The sequence below is a fragment of the Tursiops truncatus genome, chromosome 2, assembly GCF_011762595.2.
Source record: "Tursiops truncatus isolate mTurTru1 chromosome 2, mTurTru1.mat.Y, whole genome shotgun sequence".
In the NCBI taxonomy this organism is placed as follows: Eukaryota; Metazoa; Chordata; class Mammalia; order Artiodactyla; family Delphinidae; genus Tursiops; species Tursiops truncatus.
In genome coordinates, this window is record NC_047035.1 from 152,959,445 (window position 1) to 152,983,228 (window position 23,784).

General features: G+C 45.6%; 1 protein-coding gene and 1 long non-coding RNA gene across 4 annotated transcripts in view; one reads left to right on the forward strand and one right to left on the reverse strand.

Moving 5' to 3' along the window:
• TAF3 (TATA-box binding protein associated factor 3) overlaps positions 1-7,921 on the forward strand; it is a 153,210-nt gene extending 145,289 nt beyond the window's left edge. For all 3 annotated transcript variants that reach the window (XM_019933231.3, XM_073801530.1, XM_019933232.3), the window contains exons 5-7: positions 1,788-2,043; positions 5,002-5,108; positions 5,920-7,921. In XM_019933231.3, the coding sequence (XP_019788790.1) occupies positions 1,788-2,043; positions 5,002-5,108; positions 5,920-6,034 (478 nt within the window). In that variant the 3' untranslated portion in view covers positions 6,035-7,921. The remainder of the gene's footprint in view (positions 1-1,787; positions 2,044-5,001; positions 5,109-5,919) is intronic.
• On the reverse strand, positions 6,992-18,865 carry LOC141278091 (uncharacterized). Its single transcript, XR_012330368.1, has 5 exons — positions 18,797-18,865; positions 18,238-18,487; positions 17,692-17,824; positions 8,258-8,401; positions 6,992-7,115 (listed from the first exon to the last, which is right to left on the reverse strand). It is a non-coding gene; the product is annotated as an uncharacterized lncRNA (long non-coding RNA).
• Between the last annotated feature and the right edge of the window lie 4,919 nt (positions 18,866-23,784).

The window sequence follows — 23,784 nt, forward strand, 5'->3', positions numbered from 1 at the left end:
GCTTTATAACAAAGTGAATCAGTTATACATATACATATGTTCCCATATCTCTTCCCTCTTGCATCTCCCTGCCTCCCACCCTCTCTATCCCACCCCTCCAGGCGGTCACAAAGCACCGAGCTGATCTCCCTGTGCTATGTGGCTGCTTCCCACTAGCTATCTATTTTACATTTGGTAGTGTATATACATCCAAGCCACTCTCTCACTTTGTTGCAGCTTACCCTTCCCCCTCCCCATATCCTCAAGTCCATTCTCTAGTAGGTCTGTGTCTTTATTCCTGTCTTGCCCCTAGTTTCTTCATGACTTTTATTTTAGATTCCATATATATGTGTCAGCATACGGGATTTGTTTTTCTCTTTCTGACTCTGTATGACAGACTCTAGGTCCATCCACCTCACTACAAATAACTCAATTTCGTTTCTTTTTATGGCTGAGTAATATTCCGTTGTATATATGTGCCACATCTTCTTTATCCATTCATCTGTCAATGGGCACTTAGGTTGCTTCCATGTCCTGGCTATTGTAAATAGAGCTGCAGTGAACATTGTGGTACATGACTCTTTTTGAATTATGGTTTTCTCAGGGTATATGCCCAGTAGTGGGATTGCTGGGTCGTATGGTAGTTCTGTTTTTAGTTTTTTAAGGAACCTCCCGTACTGTTCTCCATAGTGGCTGTATCAATTTACATTCCCACCAACAGTGCAAGAGGGTTCCCTTTTCTCCACACCCTCCCCAGCATTTATTGTTTGTAGATTTTTTGATGATGGCCTCTCTGACTGGTGTGAGGTGATACCTTATTGTAGTTTTGATTTGCATTTCTCTAATGATTAGTGATGTTGAGCATTCTTCCATGTGTTTGTTGGCCATCTGTATGTTTTCTTTGGAGAAATGTCTATTTAGGTCTTCTGCCCATTTTTGGATTGGGTTCTTTGTTTTTTTGATATTGAGCTGCATGAGCTGCTTCTAAATTTTGGAGATTAATCCTTTGTCAGTTGCTTCATTTGCAAATATTTTCTCCCATTCTGAGGGTTGTCTTTTCGTCTTGTTTATGGGTTCCTTTGCTGTGCAAAAGCGTTTAAGTTTCATTAGGTCCCATTTGTTTATTTTTGTTTTTATCTCCATTTCTCTAGGAAGTGGGTCAAAAAGGATCTTGCTGTGATTTATGTCATAGAGTGTTCTGCCTATGTTTTCCTCTAAGTTTGATAGTGTCTGGCCTTACATTTAGGTCTTTAATCCATTTTGAGTTTATTTTTGTGTGTGGTATTAGGGAGTGTTCTAATTTCATTCTTTTACATGTAGCTGTCCAGTTTTCCCAGCACCACTTATTGAAGAGGCTGTCTTTTCTCCATTGTATATTCTTGCCTCCTTTAACTTTTACTTTTAAACGACTTACCCCAGGTCACATGCCGGCCTATGGAAGACGTAGGGTTTGAACTCAGATATCCTGGCTCTGAGCCTAGTTCTTCTTCCCCGGCATGGGTTCTGTGGGTAAGACAGTGTTAATGAAGAGACAGAGCAGCACGCAGCTCTAATCACGACTTGGCGACCTCACCAGGGAAGGAGCTGGAGCCTCATCCCCCACTGCCTGACATCTCGGCCAGCCGTGACCGAGCAAGTGGAGAAGCAGGTTGCGGAAGGGCCTTAACCCTGAGCTCCATCGCTCTCTAGACTCTCCAAAAAGTCTTTTACTGCTAGAAGAACCAAGTGATTGTGCGATCATGTTTTTAGCTACCTGGCTTGACTCAACTATGTGTTTTGACTTTTCCTTTTCTCTCTTTTGTTGACAGTGTCATCAGCAAAGTGGTCCCAGCCCCCGAGGCTAAGCCGGCGCCTTCTCTGAACAGACCCAAGACGCCACCGCCCATGCCAGCCCCCGCCCCTGTCCCTGTGCACGTCACCCCCGCCCCCGTGCCTTTGCCCCTTCTGGCCCCGGCCAGCACGCCCCTCACCGGGATGCCCGCTCCGGCCCCCGCAGCCTCGGGATCTGCCAGTTCCAAAGCCCCCGTCCGGAGTGTGGTCACGGAGACGGTCAGCACTTACGTGGTGCGCTACTTTCTATTTTTTGGAGTATTTAAGAAACAGCCACTTAAGAGCTCACTCCTTCCTCATGAAAATGTTTTCAATTAAAAATGCAGCGTCAGATGAATCATTATTGAACCTCAGAGGCAATTCTTTATGACTGGAAAGGCATTTTCATTGCACTTTCAAGCTTTCAACTGAAAAGTATTGTTAGGATGTTTGCATATTTAGTCTCCATAAATAATGTCAGAGCATTGTTTTTCTTTATTCGGCATTGTTTGGGAAGATGACTATATACCTATACACAGCACAATCAGTGTATAAATATAGAGGTGAATAGTGATAGTTAAACCCCTCATTGACTTTCTTGATCAAGCAGTGATTCACTTAAGAGTATAATTTGTGTGATATACACACGTCTGATGGGCCAGCTGCTCTTTCTGGGCAGCAGCACTAATTATAGTAACTCATTGGCTAAGGTCCAGAACATACCAGGGCCTGCAGAGTGAATGGAAATGAACTTTTAGACACAGAGCTTCCTGAGTCCAAGCCTGTCTTCAGGTGGAAAAACTCACCTTGATGAATGAGTTCGCACGGTTGTCATGGAACCGTTTTTATGTGTTCTCCCCATACTTACTAGTATCAGATCTTACTCAAGCCCTGAATTCAATCAAGTAATAAAGCGCTTACATAAATATGTTCTTTGAGCTCTGTAGAGTGACACATAAACAGGCGACAAAAAGATATCAGGCACATAGAGGTCCTAGCTGAGCTGACACAGCCGAGATCACCAAGTATGTGGACTGAGATCTGTCAGCCTAGTGGCGGTTCGGGTCCTTCTGAATAGATGGGACTGGAGGGTGGCGGGGTCAGACTCCTGCTGTTGTTGTTATAAATCGTGCAAGTATTACATCTCTAAAGGCATTTGGGAAGGAAACTTCAATGAATCATTAAGTATTTGAGGCACTATAATGATACGAAGGATAAGAAGAAAATCTCAAAAATCTTCAGAGAGGATATAAAGACATGAAATATTAACAGGAAGAAAAATATTGGCCATTCAAGACAAAAATAGAAGACATGGTACAAAAATCTGTGATCGTCAAATCAGTCCATTCAAGGACCAGTTGCTACAGGTGTTTAATTGAGGCCGCATCACCCCAAGATGGGTTAATCGGGGAGGATTTTACACTTAATCTCCTCGGCCTCCATTTCTTCAGGTGTAATTAGGGGGTTGATAGACTAGGTGGTCACTGATTTCTGATTCTCCAGTGGATTTTTGAGTTAACTCCCTGGAGATGGATCAGATTTGCATAGACAACATGGATGAAAAGCCTTCTGTCTCCTCAGAGACACTTTGTAGACAGAAGACAAAATGTGTGAATTGAAGGAAAGACACAGGCTATACAGCAAAAGGGCTGATTTTGTCACTGCCCAATCTGTGACATTGGAACTGTCACTGACATTCCCTTAGCTCCAGTCTCCCCATTGCTAACCTAGCCAAGCGTTGTTTTAGGATGATGAAACCAAGTAAGACATTTGAAAGAACTTAGTAAACCGTGAAGGGCTGGGCGTTAGTTATTATGGGTGCTGTGGTAGATTTCTCATGTCACAGGGTCACGGCCTCCTAATTTCAAGAAAGGTCAGCCAGCAGCAGGACTGGCCATGCATGGCAGCTTCAAGGCCCAGGGCGCTGGGCCAGCCTTCGCCCCAGACAGCTGGCACGTGCTAACTGGTGGTCTCTCCCCTTGAAACTAGAGAGGACCGAGTCAGGGATGTAGCTGCCCACAGATTTGTTGAGGAAGCCTTCACATCAGCGTCCTCTGCCTCTGTAGAGACTGTTTTGAGAATGGTCAGCCTTAAACTAGTGCATCAGTGGAATGCAGTATCTCTGCCCCCCGTACACCCATCACACACACAGAGAGCCATCTCTCCTGCACATCTAGTCAGTGTTGTATTTTAAAGTACCAGAAGAGACCATAGCTTGCAAAATAAACTGAATGAAATTATATGCTGTGTGACTGGAAAAACTTCAGAAAATTATCATTCCTGGTTTTGAATGCCCGTCATAGAATTGTTTCTTCCAAATCGGTCTTGTTCATGTGGAACTTGAGGAAGTTGTTCAGTTAGGGATGCTTCTTATTTGGAACTGCTAAGTTAAGTAAAGCAAAGTTCAGAGCACAGCATTATTTGTTGCAAAATAACATGAAAATGTGTGGCTCTTTGGCCTCCCGCGCGTCCCTTACTTCATTTGCCCTTTAGTTGATTGTACTTTACTGAAAATGTCATAAAGGGAATGGAAAGTTACTTAGTAACAACTCTTTTATATCCTTGATCTTATCAGCTAGTTCAGGAGAAGGGTTTGGCTAATAAGTAATAAGGCGATACAGGCACGTTGGCCGTATTTATTAATTCCAGGCCTGTGAATGCGATGGAGGAAACAACATTGAGTTGAGCTCAATAGCTTTCAAAAATATTCGTCATTACTTCCATGAAAACCCTAGTCATTCAGGATGTGTGTGTTTACAGTATTTCTTTAGATAAAAGTGGCTGTAGGTCATATTGCTTACAGAAATAATTATAAAATGCTTTGTTTTTATGACTTACAAAAGAGAGTTTAAAATATTCATTAGAAATGTCTTGGGAGTTCCTTGGTGGCCTAGTGGTTAGGATTCTGGGCCTTCACTGCCGGGCCCTGGGTTCAATCCCTGGTCGGGAACTGGGATCCTGCAAGATGAGGGCCAAAAAAAAGAAAAAGCAATGTCTTATCACTGAACACTTAGTAGCCATTTGCTTTTTCAGGTGATCCCAGGATATCACAGCTTTACTAAACTGTTAACTACTGGGTTTTTTGTTTTTGTTTTTAGTTTAATCTGTCTGTGTAGTAGCTTCACAGTGTGAAGTAATGATCCTTATTGTGCCCTTTTTTGGATACTTCCTCCTCAAAGCATCTCTGTTTTGCTCCCTCCCCTGCAACCCCAGATCCGAGACGAATGGGGGAACCAGATCTGGATCTGTCCCGGCTGCAACAAGCCCGATGACGGGAGCCCCATGATTGGCTGTGATGATTGTGACGACTGGTACCACTGGTGAGTCCCCATCGTGGCCCTGGGGGGAGGGGCTCTGCACACGGGGTGTGGGGGTGCCTCTGGCCCGTCCTGGCTTTTCCTCCAGGGCAGTTCCTCTCCGGAGAGCAGCGTACGGAGCAGAATCACTGCCGAGAGAAAGGCGTTCATGTGAATTGCAAACATCACGAGTCTTTGGACTATCATTATTCGGCCTCAATTCCAAATGTGTTGCTTAGCTTATGTGCCCCCTGCTTTAACAAAGGACGAGGAGCTAGAGGGGGTTCCCTTGCCTTCTCGCCAGTCGTTTTCTGTAGCAGCTGCAGCGCTTGATGGCAACGCTAAGGGAACCCCCGTAAACGTGTCACACAGTGCAGAAGTGAGGGGACGGCTTGTGTGGTTTCTGCGCCTCTTCAGCGCCCCCCCAAAACCGAAGAAACACCATCGAAATGCATGCAAACAGCCTTCCCGTTTTATCTTGAAAATATCAGATATAAAAAGATAGGAGTCCACTTAGTCACGTGCTATATGATATCTCTGAGATAAAAACAAAGCCGTGGCTCAGAAGCATTAGACTATTTCTGGCTGAAAGGATGAATGAGCTAATTAATTTCTCCAGCGGGGCCTGGAGAGGGGCTTTGTGTAAGGTGATCACCCACACGCCCAGCAGTAGCGCAGCATCCGTCAGAGCTATGTGACTTGGATTTCTGGTAAATACACCACAGACTTAGGACATTATTTAATGACTTGAAATTCTTTAAAAACACAGGAAAAGAATGTGTGGATAAATAAAGCTTGTTTGTCTGAAGCCTTTTCTTCCTTGGTAACCATGCAGGCCCTGCGTCGGAATAATGGCCGCACCCCCAGAAGAGATGCAGTGGTTCTGTCCCAAGTGTGCCAACAAAAAGAAGGATAAAAAGCACAAAAAGAGGAAGCACCGGGCGCACTGACACCCCGGGGGCCCCTGTCCTGACGCCTCGGGGGAGGTGCTGTGACCCCGCCTCCGTGTCACCTCCCACCATGTACCTGCAGGTTATGAACCTCGCAAGACTGAGGACAGAAACACACCACCCACAGGGATTTTCCTTCTGGAACACCCCAGCCCGGGGCCACATGGTCGTGACCGAAGGAAAGCTCACGTGGAGGCGGGCACCGGGGCCACCTTGCCTCCGTTTTCTATTACCAGTGACAAGTATTACTAATAAAAAGACCATAATCTTCCCTTTCGATTTTCTTGATTCTCTCCAGGGCCTTTTCCTTAAGGTGTTAGATGAGAAGTGGCTTGTGGCCTGCCTTGACCGTGACCGAGGGTGACGTTGGTAGTCTGTCTGCGCCTCCAGCCTCCTTCCCTCTCTAGTGAGATAATCATAATCACATAAAAGAAAACTCCAGGTGGAGTGTCGGTAAATATTTTTGTGATGAAAAATATATGAAGCTTCCCCTCCCTCCCTGTTTTTAGTACTAACATGTAAAATGTTCAGGCTTTTTGTGAAATACCTTATATTTTTTAAGAAAAAGGTTTCTATCATGTCCTGTTGGCTTTTGTGCAAATTATTTTTGTTGACTCTCACCTATTTTCTTTCTCTGTTGCCTCCCGACTCTGCCCATTTCTCTAAACTGCTGGTGTTCTTCTCACAGCTTATCCATTTCATCAACTTGTATAAAAACTCTTCGGACCAGGAGATCTCCCCTAATGTAAATAATAAATATTTATGAAGTAGTTATTTTAAAAAAATTTTTATCGTGTTTAATTCTGGCTTTCTCTGAAATCTGCTGTGATTTCAGCCATGTCTGTAATTACTGCTGTACATAAGCAAAGAAGGCTAGAAAAAAAGAGCCATGCGTAGTTCAAAGTTACCTACCTTGAGCTGAACCCATGCAGTACCCAAAACACTGGGGGAAAGGACCCGAGCAGTTGGAAGGAAAACAAGGCAATTTAAATCTGTGGTTTATGATTTGAAATTGTTTTGTTATCTCTTGTTTCTGTAAATTTCTTTGACTTCCTTTTGTTTCAAAGGACATGTAGATTCCCTGAAAGTTAAAAAAAAAAAAAGAAATTATATATATATATATATATATATATATATATATATATATATATACTGTAGCATTTTGTGTTTATATTGTTTTATTTCTGCAAATCTGTTCATTGATATTGTGGTTTAAGGCTGAAATGAAGTATATTATGAAATTTTTTTTAAAGAAAACTCATCAAATTTCAGGGTATCACAAAACTTTATTATATTACTATACTGCCCACTATTTATTATATGTTATAGATGTCTGAGAGATAAACCAAATATTTTATTTTTAATGTAAAACATCAAATTTAATTTTATTAGCATATTTTAGCAACTTTGGAATAAACATGGACTTTTACTTGATTTTGAAGTAATCCCAACTTGGGCCAGTGTAATGGATATCTTGAATACTAGAATATGGGCTTTGAACCTAATACAAATATATTAATAGAAATTGTGATTTTTTAAAATGCCAAGTAAATTGATATTAGTGTATGAATCATATTTTAAAACATATTATGTGGTTAGAGAAATGAGGCTTTCTGCCATGAATGTTAAATTGCAAATCAGTGGAAATGGAGTCACCCTTTCAAGACTGCAGTATTTCATTGCCCTCCTTGTTCTAGAAGTCAAAGTTTTTCTATCCCTACAAAGAAACAAAGCGTCTATGTTGAGACACGTGTTTTTTGTTCTATTAATTTGAGATCATCCTAAATACTTTATACAATATTTTCACATGCACAAATCTACCCATTAGTGCTTTTTGGAGAGGGATGGGGGTGGGGAAGTGCAAAATAAAGATTATTGGCTATTTCATAGTTTGCTTTTCCATTTTCTTTATTTAGGATTTAGTTCCTCGAGGCATGGTCAGTGTATCTGACGTTGCCATGTCTAAGTGACCTGGTCATGCCACTGAAATAAGAATGGAGGTGCCGATATATAACCTTCCCCCAATCCTACTGTCTGAGAGACTTCAGCCCAAATGACATTGAAGGAATTTCAATCAGTTTGTTGTCCCTTGCTATTTCATGGTTGCTTTCCTAAATCCAGTTCATGATTTTATAAATGGCCTTTGCAATAATAAAACCAAAGAATCATTTTCAGGGGGCTGGAGAGCTCAAGGGATTAGTAATGGAATACAGAGCCTTTCACCTCTAGGTCAGTGAGTTGAATCCAGTTCAGGTCACCAGAGACCCAAGGTTGTTACCGTCTTCTGACTGTTCAGTGGCCTGTATGAAATGGGCTGGTGGTCTCAGTCTCTACTGGATGCCTGTCCGTACACCAACCAAAGGAAGTCTGAGAAACCACAAAAGGAAATGTGGATTAGAAAATGAAACCCTGGTGTTCCAAAGCAAAGTTAGAAAGTTGGGCAAAATCATCCTCCATAAAGTCACACTGAAGAAAAAGAGAGTAATCGCAAATGCCACAGACATCACAAAGAGACTGGAGATTAATTCACTTGGCCTAATGAAGTTGAACTAAACAGGGAAAGGAAAAACCTGTATTGGACCAGAGGGGAGAGGGTTACGTTGGGCAAGATGACAGTTTAATTGGGAGAAAACCTTGAGGGGACCCACGCAAGAAGAAGAAAGTGCGTTTTGACTTTTGAGGGAGAAGGAAATCATAGAGCAGCAGACATTTGAGGAACTACCGGAACTGAGAAAATTCGATGCGGAGGCACCAGGAGAGTATTTCCCTAGGGAGCATGAGAAGTCTCCCAGGGGTCGGGAAGCTGGTGGACCATTGTCACTTATGCCAGCACTACCATCTGACCTCAGCACTGATGATGCTTCGTGAAGAGAAGTAGTCTGGAAAAAAATTGGCCAGGCTAGTGATTTAATTGGAGGGGTTGGTATTTAAGAGGGAGAGAGAGCCCTCCCTCCCAGGAACCCCATTCCTCGGGTGAGCTGATCTGCCCGCGGAGCCCTGAGGACCTGGCCAAGCGCGATTTCTGTGACTGGTGCACTGTTTGTCTTCTAAAGGTGTCTGCACTGAAGCACAGTGAGGGGCTCTATCCTCCAGCTGATTTGTGGCTCCAAATGTCCTGCAGAAAATCAGAGGGCATCAGAGCATTCTGGCTCTGTCGGGCTTTTTGCAAAGATAAAATATAGTGCCTTACCCTACTGTGTCACCTAAACCTCCTTTGTTCTCCTTTGAATAGGACGATTCAACAAAGACCTGGTAACCAAACTAAAGTATAAAATGAACACAGATATGGAAACCTGGCCAGTGAGAATGCTAATGAATTAAGTTCACTAAAGGCACACGGGCTAAGTTTTCAATACAAATAGTTTTATGGCCAATCTCTTCAGATCATAGCAGTTTTCTTTAGAAGTTCAAGTCTAGAAGTAGATAGTCGCCCCCCAACTGAAGAATGAAACAGATAATGTTCTGAATAACGTTCTCTCCACAATAGTATCAGTCATTCTCTTAGGAAACCGTTTCTTTGAGAATCTTGCATTCGTTGTGGCCTAAAAAGTCTAAAGTAACTATTAATCCCCGCGTGCCGGCCAGTGGTGACACTGGAAATGAGATATTTAGGTGGACAGCTGAACGTTTTCTTCTTCCTATCAGGGAAACATAACATTTAGTTTATGTGCAAAGTGTTAAAACAACTGCTGGTTACCTTTTTCATCCTGGACAACTCAGCTTTTAGTTTAGTTTATAGAAGGACAGTTTTAAACACTTTGATTCGTTCATTCCACGTTGGCTGGACACACTTCATGAAAATGGCAAAAGTGCATTAGCTCCAAGTTGAGTTTTCCTGCAGTCTGGCCTCCACCGTTTTGTACTTAACTTGTTCCCACCATATTCTGGTATTAATGTGCATTTCATTGAATCCTAAGCCCCTTCCTTACTAGGTTTTTCTCCATTTTTCTCCACATCATCTTTCTATCCACCTTAGACTGCAGTGGTTTTAAACGTGGATATAGCTTTATATAGTTGAAGGGTTTATATTTACAACAAAATATTGAAAAGCTTAGTGAACGGTTACATTAACTATCCTGGGAAGTAGCAGAGTTGACAATATAGGAAAAAATGCATTTATACGTAAACAGATGGATGCCACAAGATGTAAATGTGCTGGGCTTTCAGAACAGAAGTATATTGGGACTTCCCTGGTGGTCCAATGGTTAAGACTCCGTGCTTCCACTGCAGGGGGCACAGGTTCGATCTCTGGTCAGGGAGCTAAGATCCCACATCCTGCATGCCACGCGGCATGGCCAAAAATAAAAATAAAAAAGAACAGAAGCATATTTTAGGTACTCTGCCCTAAGCAATCATCTCCTACTGTATCCTTGGAACCTCGACAGGATTTTGTTAACCTTCTGAAGTTTTGTGGGAGTTTTTTTTTCTTTGTGGTTTTTTTTGGCTTGGTCTTGTATTTGATTAGCGAAACGCTTAGGATGGGATCATCTTAAGCAAAACAACACAAAACTGAAGATTGTCATTGTTACTGTTCTTCATGAGTTAACTATTGCCCAGTTCAGTGGTTTGAAGCAAATGTCTGTGCTGCTTCTAGGACCTCATTTAAACCTCTAATAAAAGTAGTCATCAGAGGGAGTTCAAATCATCCAAAAAAATCATCAGGTTATATTCTGATTATTTCTTTTCTTATACCATTTGGAATGTTGACTAAGCTTTTTTGGCCAGCTTTTAGAAAGTGAATTCTCTAGAAGAAGGTTTCTAAATGACCAATTCCTCTTCCCTCCTTCATTCTATTACTTTTTAACGTGGCTAATTTACAACATTCACAGAAACAAAGAAGAGGCCCAGAATGTTTTGCACTTAACCACATCCACACGCTTCCCAAAAAACCATTAGGCATCTTCCCAGGCTACGGGGATGCAAAGATGACCTGAGACACTTCCCCAGTGTCACAGAGAGATGACAGAGAATGACATGAGAGACGTGGTCCACATCTCAAAATGGATCAAAGCCAGAGTGCATGGAAAGATGATCAGTTCTGACTCCTGTCTGACCAGTTTTCAATTTTAGGTCCATGAGACCAAGGGACAGCTTACCACAAGACGCCGTAAACCAATACAGACATCAGGATATATGTAGTTTGAGTCCTTGTATATAAAGTCCCAAAAGGGCAAAACTACACCACGTGTTTCAGGATGCACGCAAAGGTGGGAAAGCAAGGAGGGACCCTCATAAAAGTAAGGATGGCGGCTTCCTCTGTGGGGAGAGAGGGGAGCGTGGATGTGGAAGACGCAGTATAAGCAAGCTCGGGCTGCTTCCAGGTACAGGCAGAGTCTGATTCCCTGACCTGGGAGGTGGTTATACAGACACCACTTTATAGCCATTTGTTTAAACTGTATATGTAAGTTTTAGCTATTTCTGTGCTTGTTCTTTTCTACGAGTAAAAAAAAACTTTAATTGAAAAAAAAAAAAGCAGTAAGTTGACAAAATTATAACATTCCCAGGAAGAAAGATTGGATCTGAAACTCCAATCTACTGAAATAAATGTATTCCTGATGCAACGTGTATGTCAAATTTTTGTTAATCCTGTCACGTTAAATGCCAGAGGAGAGTTTTGCATAAAGGAAAAATATGGTGAATTCTCACTAAGGAAGTAAGGTAAGAGGGGAAAAAGCAAAAGCATTTATAAACACCTGTACGTTTTAAAAAAAAAGTATGAGGAAAAACCTTTCACTCTGAAGGCTCAGTGAGGCCATCAGAGCTTCCCAGGAAGGCTGCTGCGGAATGCAAACCTTCTAGAAGCTCAGCTGACACCCTCTCAAATGTCATTTTCCACAAAGATCCCACGTGGAAATGGGCCTGTGGGTGAGGTTGCTTTGTTGTTTGGTTTCACTTTGGGGAGAGCGTAGCACAGGGCTGTAAAAATTTTGAATCTGAAAACCTTTAGGCAGACCACACAGTGGCCTTCCTTGTGACACGGGTGGGTTACCTGCCTGACTCCTAGGGTTGCTGTGCCCAGGAATCACGCCCACTTCCAGTAAGTGCGCGTCAAGCCAAATATTGTTTGAAGTGTGATAAAAATATTTTTGGCTTACCATATTTTCACCAATTAAAAAAAAAATTGAATTGGCCAGACCTAGGCCCCCATTAAAGTGCATACGGGGTGTTTGATGAGCTTCACGCATTAAATTGATATTTTCTGTTTATAGGTCTTCTTTTCACATTGCATTTAGATCTTTAAATTTTAAGGAGTCTAGACAGCAAGATAGTAGCCAAGAGCACTTTTTTTTTAGTCAGAACTTGGATCTGAATCCTGACTGTGTTGCTGAACTGCTGAATGAACTTCAATAAAGAATTTAATTTCTCTAAATCTCAGCTTCCTTCTCTGTAAAAGGAGAATAGGACTGTCTTCTTTGGGTAATTGTAAAAATTGAATAAGATCATATGTAAAGCATTTAACACATAGTAGGAGCTCAACAAATGGGAGCTATAGTATCTACTGTGGGTTTTTTTTTTTTAGTTTAATTTGTTAATAGTTACTATCTTGCTCTTCCAATAATTTTTCAGTGCTCTATAAATTCTGAATTTTCCATGAGACTCAGATTCTGGATTTTGACACCCCATCAAAACAGCGATCTTGGCCAGCAACCCCACTCCTGGGTATATATCCTAAAAAGTTGAAGGCTCTAATTCAAAAAGATACATGCACCCCAGTGTTCATAGCAGCACTATTTACAACAGCCAAGACATGGAAACAGCCTAAACGTGCACTGACAGATGAATAGATGAAGAAGATGTATATATACAATGGAATACTACTCAGCCATAAAAAAGGAATGAAATAATGCCATTTGCAGCAACATAGATGGACCTAGAGATTATCATACTATATGAAGTAAGTCAGAGAAAGATAAATATATGATATCACTTATATGTGGAATCTAAAAAATAGTACAAATGAACTTGTTTACAAAACAGAAACAGACAAACATAGAAAACAAATTTATGGTTACCAAAGGAGAGGGGAGGAGAGGACTAAAATAGAAATTTGGGAGTAACATATACACACTACTATATATAAAATAAACAACAAGGACCTACTATATAGCACAGGGAACTCAATATCTTGTAATAAACTACAATGGAAAGAATTGAAAAAAATCTAGATAAATACATGTATATGTATAACTGAATCACTTTGCTGTACACCTGAAACTAACACGATATTGTAAATCAAATATACTTCAATTAAAAATTTTTTTTTTCATTTAATAAAGAGCAATGTGGGCTTCCCTGGTGGCGCGATGGTTGAGAGTCCGCCTGCCGATGCAGGGGACACGGGTTCGTGCCCCGGTCTGGGAAGATCCCACATGCCGCGGAGTGGCTGGGCCCGTGAGCCGTGGCCGCTGACAGGCCTGCGCGTCCGGAGCCTGTGCTCCGCAACGGGAGAGGCCACAACAGTGAGAGGCCCGCGTACCACAAAAAAAAAAAGAGCAATGCTCTTTTGATGCTACAGTCGAGGCTGGAAAGGTGGACAAGACATTAGCCAGGCGATTTTATTATCAAGCTATTTGATTACTGGACACAGAAGGTCACCAGGAGAAAGACTTCCTCCCAGTGCCCATTTTCTTCAGCTCAATTTTACACCCATCTGTATAGTACCCAATGGTGGAGAGCGGAGGGAGAGGTATGCCGCTGTCAGCAGGCCTGGATGACCGATGTTAATACGCAGCAAGTCAAAGTGCAAAGGATTTGGCGTTGGCACTTTCTGGTTCTTATGCTGAACAATCTCAGACAACTAGATGAAACAGTAAATCATGGAGGACAAGCCCTTGCTGGGCTTCACCCGCATTCAGCAGGCACATGGTTGCCTGTCCATTCCTGAACAACCTCAGGCCTCAGTGCAGGAAAGGGATCAGATAAAGGAAGGAAACCTAATTTACACTTAAAACAAGGAGGAATTTCTCAAAGCCTTCTGAATGTAGTCCAGCTGGAGGGATGCACTGGAGTCTAGAGCACCCCCTAGTGGAGGAGCTTCCACTGCACCACCACCCCCTTCCCTAGGTGCTTAGGAATCTCAGGCCATGAGGATGGAAATGTCCCATCACTTCTGCTCCGCCAATACCGGGGCCATGGCCACATGGACTATGGATCACTTGAGATACGGCTATTGCAGCTAAGAAGCTGAATTTTTAATTTTGTTTAATTTTAACTAATTGAAAAAAATTTTTTAATAGTTTAAACTAATGGAAAATTTTAAAATGATAATTTTAACTAATTGAAATGTAAATATCCACAGGTGGCTAGTAGCTAGCACATCACTGCAGTTCCAGGACAGACACAACTGTAGATGTTCTTTGCTCCTTCGCTGTAGCTCTGACCAGGAAGCACTGACATCACAGCCTCACTTCCTAACTGTCTGCCCAACTCTCCCAAGGGCCTCAGCCCCTTCATTTTGAAACAAAGAGGTCCCATGAGATCTACATGCTTCTTGTAGCTCTCACATTCTGTGCTCGAGACTTCAAACGTTATAAATAAATTAGTTCCGTTTCAGAGGTAGCGACACGTCAAATCTATCCGATGGCTGTTAGGATGTCAGGTCCATAGGTGAAGGGATATGTGTGTGTTGTGTGAAAGGAACCCAATCAGAAATGACTCATCCTCAACCTTTTTAAAGTGTGGATTTCATTGAAAATAACGTTAAAAAATAGGCTTAAAGTTAAAAAATTGAAATAAAATCAGGATACGAAAAGTAGGCACATCCTTTTCCGGTTGTTTACCTCTTGTAAGAGCACATTTTTAGGAAGAACAGCAAAAAGGCATCTCTCCACCAGGTACAATGGCTGTAGCAGTGGTGGGGTGGCCGAGAGCTGCTGACAGGGTTGATACATTCCCTAACACTTCCTGCATGGGAGGGTATCTTTAACAGCATAGAGGCATTTATATTGCCTTATTGTCAATAGATGGAAGAAGGCAAGAAAACACAAAGAGTTTAATGTTTTCAACTTACTAACAGTTTTTCATTAAGTCCACATTTTGTATATCCAGGAGTCTGCCCCTATCAGTTATCAGTGGTTTGTATGAGATTGTAGTGAAATTTTTCTACTGCACTGATTCAACCATTAATAGGAACACACGATGTACTTGTTCACATACATACACTGAATCTACGGACTTGTGAACCGCTTCCATGCCCTTTCTAGCATCTTGGATATAATATAAACCCTTTCAACATCTGCTTCATTTCTTGGACGGTTAGTTACTTGTTCAAATGTCTTTATGGACAAATCATTGTCACCGAACTTTGTTTCAAATCACGAAAAACAACAGAGGAGCTCTGCTTTATTGATTACAAAATACCAAGCCCTTACTGGAGGGCTTCAAATTACCAGACCGCCCAAACTAAGCTAGCCCACGTTTCAGTTTGTAGTCACGGACAATACAGCAATTTAATGCAGCAGAAATCCTGACCGAATTCAAAAGATGGTATTTCTGCCATCAGAAGTGTATTCACCTCCTTTCCCAAGCGACTGGTTAACGCTGACATTTGACAGTGGCCCACTTTGTCTCTGAGAAGTTTGTGGACACAGATTCAGCTGAAGGATGTTTATATAAAAATACATGGTGTAATTAACACCTACAGCTCACAGCATTCCCTAAGTATATGTTCATGTATAATTTTTGCAATTATGCAGTTTACAGACACAAAAGTCACATCACTGTCTTGACACACAAAAGTCACCATCCAAGAAATGAAGCAGATGTTGAAAGGGTTTATATTATATCCAAGATGCTAGAAAGGGTATGGAAGCGGTTCACAAGTCCATAGATTCAGTGTATGTATATGAACAAGTACATCGTGTGTTCCTAAAAATGGTTATCATTTTTAATATGTATTATGCACTTAGAAACAAGAATCTGGCTTCATTCAAGCTGCTAATCATGTTTCATTGGTGCTCAAAGACCAGAAGGAAAACAGAAGGTTTGGAGAAATAGTAAGGAAGGGCCCAGGTGAGCTGTCTCTGCCCCAGTCACTGCTCAGGTGTGATGACAGCCCACATCGCTAAGACAAACAAACCTCCGCCCAGCCGTTCGATGGTCTTGGCTGGCATTGTCTGAATTCTTTTTTTTTTTCCCACAAGAAAAGCTGGTCTTTCATATTAAGTGGAGGCATGTCAGAAATTGGACAAACAGTATATTCAGAGCTCAAGTGGAGACAGTGCCCTTTATGTAAAGAAGCGGCGCAAGGTTTAAAAAGTGTGCTAGGGTTTCAGTAACTGGATTGTTTAGACTCAGGTGAGGGCACCAACGCTCTGAGCCAAAAAAAAAAAAAAGGAAAGAAAGAAAGATTAATCACGTTGTACCTAAGCCAACCCACTAATCACGAATACAAAATATGGTGCTAAGATATGAAGGCGCTACAGACATGCCACCAAAAGCTGGATGTGAAAGTAAACATTCCTAATTCCCTACCCCCCTCTCACGGCTAATCTGATGGAACCATCCAATGGCTTTCCACCAGGGTAAAGGGAGCCGGCTGCCTCTGAGTCTAGGCAGGCTTTGAAATGGCCTTCTATTAGAAACCTGGTAGAAGCATCTCCTGGGATTGCTGCGGTGCTCGGTTGCCGCCCGTCAGGTCGCCGCAGCCACCCCGCAGCAAAGCCCATGGAAATGGAAAGCACCACGTGACTGCCCAGGTCCACCCCGTCTCTGTTTTCAAGGTCTTTCCTGAAAGTTGGCCACACAGATAACCTGGTTTCCATGCTATTTATTGCCCAGGAAGGAGGAAGGGTTGAGCCCAACCCCTTGGAGATGTGAACTTGCGGTTCCAGGGAGTCTAGGGGATCAAATCTGATGCTTTCAGGACTGAGCTGCCCCAGAGAGTGAATCCAACCGCAGCTTTCTCTTAGAACCAAAAGGGGAACCGAATTACAATAGCTCTTTCTTATTTGTGACACATGGGGGGGGGGGGTGAAGAAAAGAAAAGAAAAGAAAGCTTTCGCTAGTACTTTAGGACATAGGTAACCTGTGGCTTTTGCAAACAGTCGTTTTTCTACATTGAGAATGAATTCCCCTTAATATTCTTTTTATTAACTGAAACATCATTTTACCCGAGATCCCCATTTACTGGTGGCAAATCTGGGTAACTTTAGAGACCCAGGATCACTTCTCCGTCAAAATTACTTAGCCTGCAAGTTAGGGAAGATTCTATGCTTGGGTCAAACTCCCGCCCTCCTCCTTAGCGTGTTAGCAAAGATAAAATTCAGATGCTGTTTTTAGTAAAAAATGATTGCCTTCTTGTAAAAGACTGCACTAAAGACAACAGCGGAATGATCTTTTTTTTTTTTCCAGCAGCACACAAATTTGGTCTTTGGAACTGGATTTATGAAACAGCTGCCTTTGATGTACTTTGAGGCTTTCGTTTTAGGTGAGTTCTGGACATAGCCTGACTTGGGGACCCATCTAGGTAAAGGATGATGTCTCTCACCAGGCAAGACATCGTTAAAGACAGTGAAAAACTAACCTCCTCAGCTTTGAAAAATAAATGTTTATTCAGCCATCAGTTTTGGATAAGACTCTGCAACTTCCAACATGTGGACGGGTTGGTCATCTCAGGCCACCATATTCCTCACAAGTATCGAAAAGCACATTTTTACCTGTTTGTAGCTGCTCAAAAGATGTTTGTGTTGATTTCCCAAGGTTCTGCCACTCTTTTGAAGACTAGATTTCACTCTGTAAAATCCAGTTCCTCAGACCTGCTCGGCTTTTGTGTGGTTGGAACAGCACACCCTGAAAAAGTATCAAGGGTCAACTTGGTTCAGAGGTTCGGCTGACAGTTTAAAGTTATTTAGAGAAAATCGGGCGCTGATGTACTGTGACATAGATGTACTCACACACAGAAAATACCTCCTCCTCATTCAAAGGAGCTAAAAATGTAGGCCCCATTGCTGGCACGTTAAATAAAGTTCCCTGTTGCAGGATTATTTATCATGGTTAGCGGTTGCCATCAGTCATGAAAAGTTAACGAAGACCTATTGGGTTTATCTATAGGCAGCTAAACAAACATATCTTGCTCTTCTGTTATCTTCTTGTTAACAAAGCCCTATCAGGGTGTTCTCAACATCAGCATTTACTGCACAGGGGCCCTTTATCTGGGATGATATATAGGGAGACCATCAATTAGTGTGAGAGTTTGTAGATACCTGCCATATATTCATGAGGGCGAGCGGCTTCCCGTCTCTTGCTGTCACAGACACGGTGCAGCGCGGTTTTCTAGGTGGTGTCACTGCTCACCTTCTGGGCTTTGGCTGATTTCTGTCGTGGCCATGAAACTGTCAGAGTGCCTTTGGTCCAGGCAGAGCTGTGACTGCAGCAGAGCCAGCGACCAGGGCTGCTGTTCTCAACACACTCTCAACACAGAAGCCCAGAGGACCAAGGTCCCATGCAGCGATACTGAGAAAACACACAGAGAAACAGGAGCCTTGGTGTAAGTGTTGCTTTCGCCTAAGCATTTTTAAAAAATTGTTATTACCCAGTCGCTTTATACAATTGGAAGTATTGAAGCAGACACTTTAGTTCTGGGTGTGTAGCTGAGGGGAAAAGGGGAGACTGGTCACCTGAATGGCATCTAGAATCTCTAACTTCACTCATTCTGATCCCAGTGCTCCTCTACATACAGACCATCGCTGGTTCCCCAGTGCCCACAGGACAAAGCCACGTAGTAGCTTGACTCCATGACCCTTCACTGCCCTGTGTCCCTACCTCTCCCACTCCTTCCCTGCTCGGGGAACTGCCTTTCTCATCCTTTATCGAACTCTCCGGACCCTTTCCCCACCCCAGTGCCATCGAACTTGCCTGTTCACTTCTTGAATACCTCTTGCCCCCTGCACCACTCTGTGAGCTCATAAGCGTCCGGAGAGTCAGATCAAGCTTCACAATCTGGTTAAACATTCGAAGACACTCCCAAGCATTCTGTCCTCTGGGCTCACACAGCAGGCATTTCACAGAGTGTTTACTGCATCGGAATGATTTACTTGTTTGTCCTTCTCCCCATTCTACCTGTGCACAGAGACAGCTTCCTCCTTTGTGGTCTCAGAGCTTAGCAGGGTGCCCATTATGGGGACACAGTGTTAAAGGAAGGAAGGAGGGATGAACGAAGAAATAGAAATGCCCGTAACCCCACTGATAGTCCTCAGCGCACACTGAGTCTTCTGGAAGGAAAGAAGTCCCAGGAGCAGGGATGAGGGCTGGTCACAGCCAGACAGGATGCGTCACCTGTAAGACAGGGATAAACCTATCTTACAGGGTGTTCTGAGTTTAATGAGCATTATCCTGTAACTGATATATTTTATGATGGATGCAGTCACTGTTATAATATAACCAGGTTGTTACTGTTATGGCCTTTGGTGTAAGTGCCGCAGCTTCCTGTAACCTGGACGGCCCTTTCCTTAGAACAGAGTTTCATCAGTTTGGTTTCCCCAAGAGAACTCAGCTGCCTGATGAGTTGTGTGACAGGTCCCTACAGCACAGGGATGGCAGATTGTCACACCGAAAGCTGACCCTCAGCAAAGACTCCCAGGGCCACCGAGCGTGCTAGTACTATTGTCACCTCCACTCACCAGCCCAGCTGCACAGGGAGCAGGCCCCTGAGGCCCCTGCAGCCTTTCTCCTCCCAGTCCTCAGATGGCCCGAAACCACGCTCAGCCCCCCACCCCGAGCTAGGCGTGTTCCCAAGGCGGCAGGCCGTGTAACCTCCGTGGCTGAGCAAAGCACCCTTCGCTCTGGGGACAAGAAGGGGCAGGGGTCACTCGTGCAAACGGCATCCCCTCTGGCCTTCAGTATCGCCGGTGGGGTCGTGACAGGCCGTGAGCAATTCCGGGCCCGGGGAGGGAAGTTGACCCCTCGCAGCCCCCTGGAGCGCCTACACCTGCTGACAAGAGCCCCCGACCTTTGCCCCGCCGATGCACGGCTCTGCGTCCCCGCTGGCGTCTTCAGAGCAGCAAGCCATCTCCGAGGCCTGGTCCTGACGGGAGGGGGGCGGAAGGGGGGGCCCGCGACAGGCCGCAGTGGGGGCCACCCTGGCTGTAGGTGAGGCAAGCACGTCCCCGGGGGACCTCAGGGTGCGCGGGTGCAAGGGCGGCGAAGGCAGTGCCTGGGGCTTGGGGCTGGTGGAGGCCAGGTATTCCCAGGTCAAGGTCACAGAGACCGCTCTGGAGCCCGAGACTCACTCCCTGAGGCTCCGGTGGGTCCTCCCATGAAAAACAAAGACTGGGAGGAGCGAAAGGGAAGAAAAAGTCGGGAAGGAAGGGAGGGAGGGAGGGAGGAACTGGGAGAAGAGGGGAAATAGAGTCCATGCCGTCCTAGGCCCTCACAACCGCCTTTTGCGGCTTTGCGGGCCTTGCAAGTTGGGAAGACAGATGTTTGCCGTGCTTGCTTTAACAGAGACCGTTCTCGGGGTCGTATTCTTGACTGACTGCCCCAGACGGTCCGGTTCTTCCACTCCCCACCTGCCAGCCCCAGCCCCAGGCCGCCGCCGCCGGAAGCCTGGGGACCAAATCCATCCATCTCCGAGCCTGCGCCCCCCTCTGGCCCTTTTCCTGGCCAAACTGGGAACAGAAACCTAAGACCCGTGCGCTCCCGGCAGATGGCTTCTCGGGAGCCAGGGCGGCCAGGGCGCCCGGAGGGGCCGGCGGGCGCAGGTCCCCAGGAGGGGAGGAGAAAAGGGGTGTCGGAGGGAACACTCCGAGAGAGGAGACAGCGGGTGACTGTACATAGGAGGATAGACAACGAAGGGGCCTGAAAAGCCGGTTCCCGTCTGCACTTAGATGCTGCCCCCTCTTCTTATCCCCGAGGTCCCAGAGGTAGCGTCACAGAAGACCTCAAAGGGGAGATGGGGAAGTGGGGGGACCTCTGGCCCCCGCGCGACAGTGGAGGGTGAGGCGTGTCCGCGCGGGGCCCACGCACCTGCGAGCAGTTAGTGCCAACACGGAGCAGGCCGACGATCCCCCCCCCCCACCCCCGTACAAGTGCAAACTAGTTTCTGTGTTGGGGGAAAAAAGAGAATAAAAGTTTAATAAACGTGTGCTGTGTTGTGAACGACTTTGTGACGACCTCTGTTGCCAATGGCCTATGCACGCGGAATAATGGTCTCCTTGCAGAGAGGGAAATAGCTTAGCGCTATCATCGTTGCCTCGGTAACCATCAGAGTCCCCATCTAGCAAGAGAGAAATGAGTTATGAAAAGGCTTGAGTGAAGAAGGGATTAACACATGATCCCAGGGACAGTATGTCAATCAAAATCAACTGAGAAATTACACTGCTCTATTTGAGAATTTCTCCGGAACCCGCACGGTAGTGGAGTTGGGTGCGTATTTTCTCTCTCTCTCTTTTTTTTTAATTTGAGAAAGAAGGGGGAAAGTAGCATCGTGATTAGTCTTTGCGACTATCGCTGAGAATTACACTGAGGAGAGGGAAAGACTCACCAAAAGGAGGGTTAAGTAGACCCCCCCCCCCCCAGCCTACCCGGCACGTCCGGGCACCTGGCTCTTGCGTTCCGGCCCCCGCGCTCCTCCTGTCCGCTGCACTCACCCCCCACTCCGCAGGCACCGGACCGGAAGGCTAGAAGCCCGGGGGCCAGGCGCTCGGCCTCGGACGGACCCCGAGCTGCGCCCGAGGAGGCGGAGGTGGGGAGCGGGGGGCTGGGAGGGGCAGGGCAGGAAAGACAGTGCGGACCTGGCTCACGGTCCTGGGGCCTGAGCGGCAGCCTCCGAAGCAGCCTCTTGCCGGCTGCCGACTGGCTCGACTCAGCGTTCGGCGAAATGAATCGTCGAGTCTGGTGCACACACCACCCCACCCCCACCCCCACCCCCCCGACCCGCCCGGTAGCCGGCAGCCCTCAGCTCCCACCCCCAACCCCCCAGCTCCTGAGGCTGGCGGCTGAGACGCCCACGCACGCAGATCAGCGCGCGTGCAAACACAACCCCCCACCTTGCTTGCGCACAGGGACCTGGGTCTCAAAAATTAAAAAAAAAAAAAAAGACACCGTGAAGTCCTAAGGAGCGGCCTTGGGTTAATCGATTTCTAACCCCGCGCGCGGTGCGCCTGCAGCTCCGCTTTGCGCCCAAAGGCTGCGTCCGCTTGGGCTTCCGCTCTGGCTCTGGAGTCGGGAATTTTGAAGGAAACCTCAATCCGCACCCCCTCCCCTCCCAAAAAGAGGATGCTCTCTTTGGGAAACACTTGAGAGGCACAAGACTGCGGGAGAGAGAGCTCCTAAAGAGTCTGGGTGGGCTGGAGCAGGGCACGCGGGACTTCCCTAGACGGAGACCCCGAGAATAATCGAGAATAACCGCCGTTGCTCCTGGAGGCCGAGCCCGGGGCGGGGCAGGGGTGCCGGGGGTGGGGTGGGGTGGGGTGGGGGAGAGAACCCTGCAGGCTGAACTGGGGGAGTTTGAAGCTCTCGCTGCTGGAAGTCTGGCCAGCGCCTGTGGCCCAGATGGGGGGGTGGGTACCGGGGTCCCCAGGGCGCATTGCGGCTGCAGACCTGGTCACCTTGGGGACGTCCCCCTCCTTATAAACCGCTCTGGGCCCGCAGCCTGCTTTTTCCGCAAGAAGAAGGGACCTTGGCCATCCTCTGGTCCTACCCCCTCAATTAGCAGGTGGGGAAACTGAAGCCTTGAGGCAATACAGTGACAAAAGGTACCCGTTGAAGCGCTGGAGAAGCGCCCAATTTCTTAACTTCGCTTTAGAAAATTGGCCTCATTATATAAAAATAAAAGTTTTAAGGAACTTTCCTCCAACTGAGAGCCTTGCTTTGCCCTGCGGGGGGCGAGGAGGTGCGTGGAGGCGCTCTCAGCCCACGTGTGTCTGGGTGTTCATTCCTCATTCATTCATTCATGCATCATTCATTCACTGGCCTTCCCTCCGCCCGCCTTACTCCCCCGCGAGTCCCACACAAGTTTCAAGTCCCGAGCGCCCTGCGCGGTTAACTAAATCGCCTTGACCCCGGCGCTATTTGATATTTGCCTCCTTGACACTCATTTAGGGGCTTGGAGCAGCGACGCAGACATTGGACAACTCCAGCCTGAAACCGAAGCCTTACGGAAGGGGGGGACGGGGAGAACCTGATAGCTGGAAACTCGTTTTCTCCAAAGGCTTTCGGGACATTTTAGCCCGGCTCCAGGTCCTCGGAGCGCCAGGGCGCCGCCAGTGCGGGTGTAAACGTTAAATGTTAGCTATTTGTTCCGATGATTGGCATGGAAATCGACTCTTTCTTGTCTTCTTTTTTTCCTCCTTCTGCCTCTTTCCTTTCCTTTCTCTCTCTCCCCTCCGGATTCCCACAAATACTAATTCAACCAGTGGCTCCTCTAATCCGCCTTCCCTCCCGGCCCCGCCGCCACCCAAGTCAGAAGACTCCCGATTTGGGGAAAACTAACACAACAATAACAACCCAGGCGAGGCAAGGGGCCACTTTTCTGGTTTCGTTCCACTTCTGGAGGCGACACTATTCAGTGCGACGGACTCCTCGTCTCCTGTAGTCCCTTGTATCTTTTTTCTTTTCCTTTTTAAAAAAATTTTTTTTTGGCCTTTCATTTCTTTTAAACAGCGCTGGAGGGAATAAAGTGTTGGTGGCATATTAGAAATTCAGGAGCGCTGTGGTCTCTATTAACAGAGACAAACAGATGACCAGATAAGGGAGTCGCCTGGTTGCAAAACTTGCAGTTTCTGCTTGAAGGGAGCAACCCAACAGAGCAT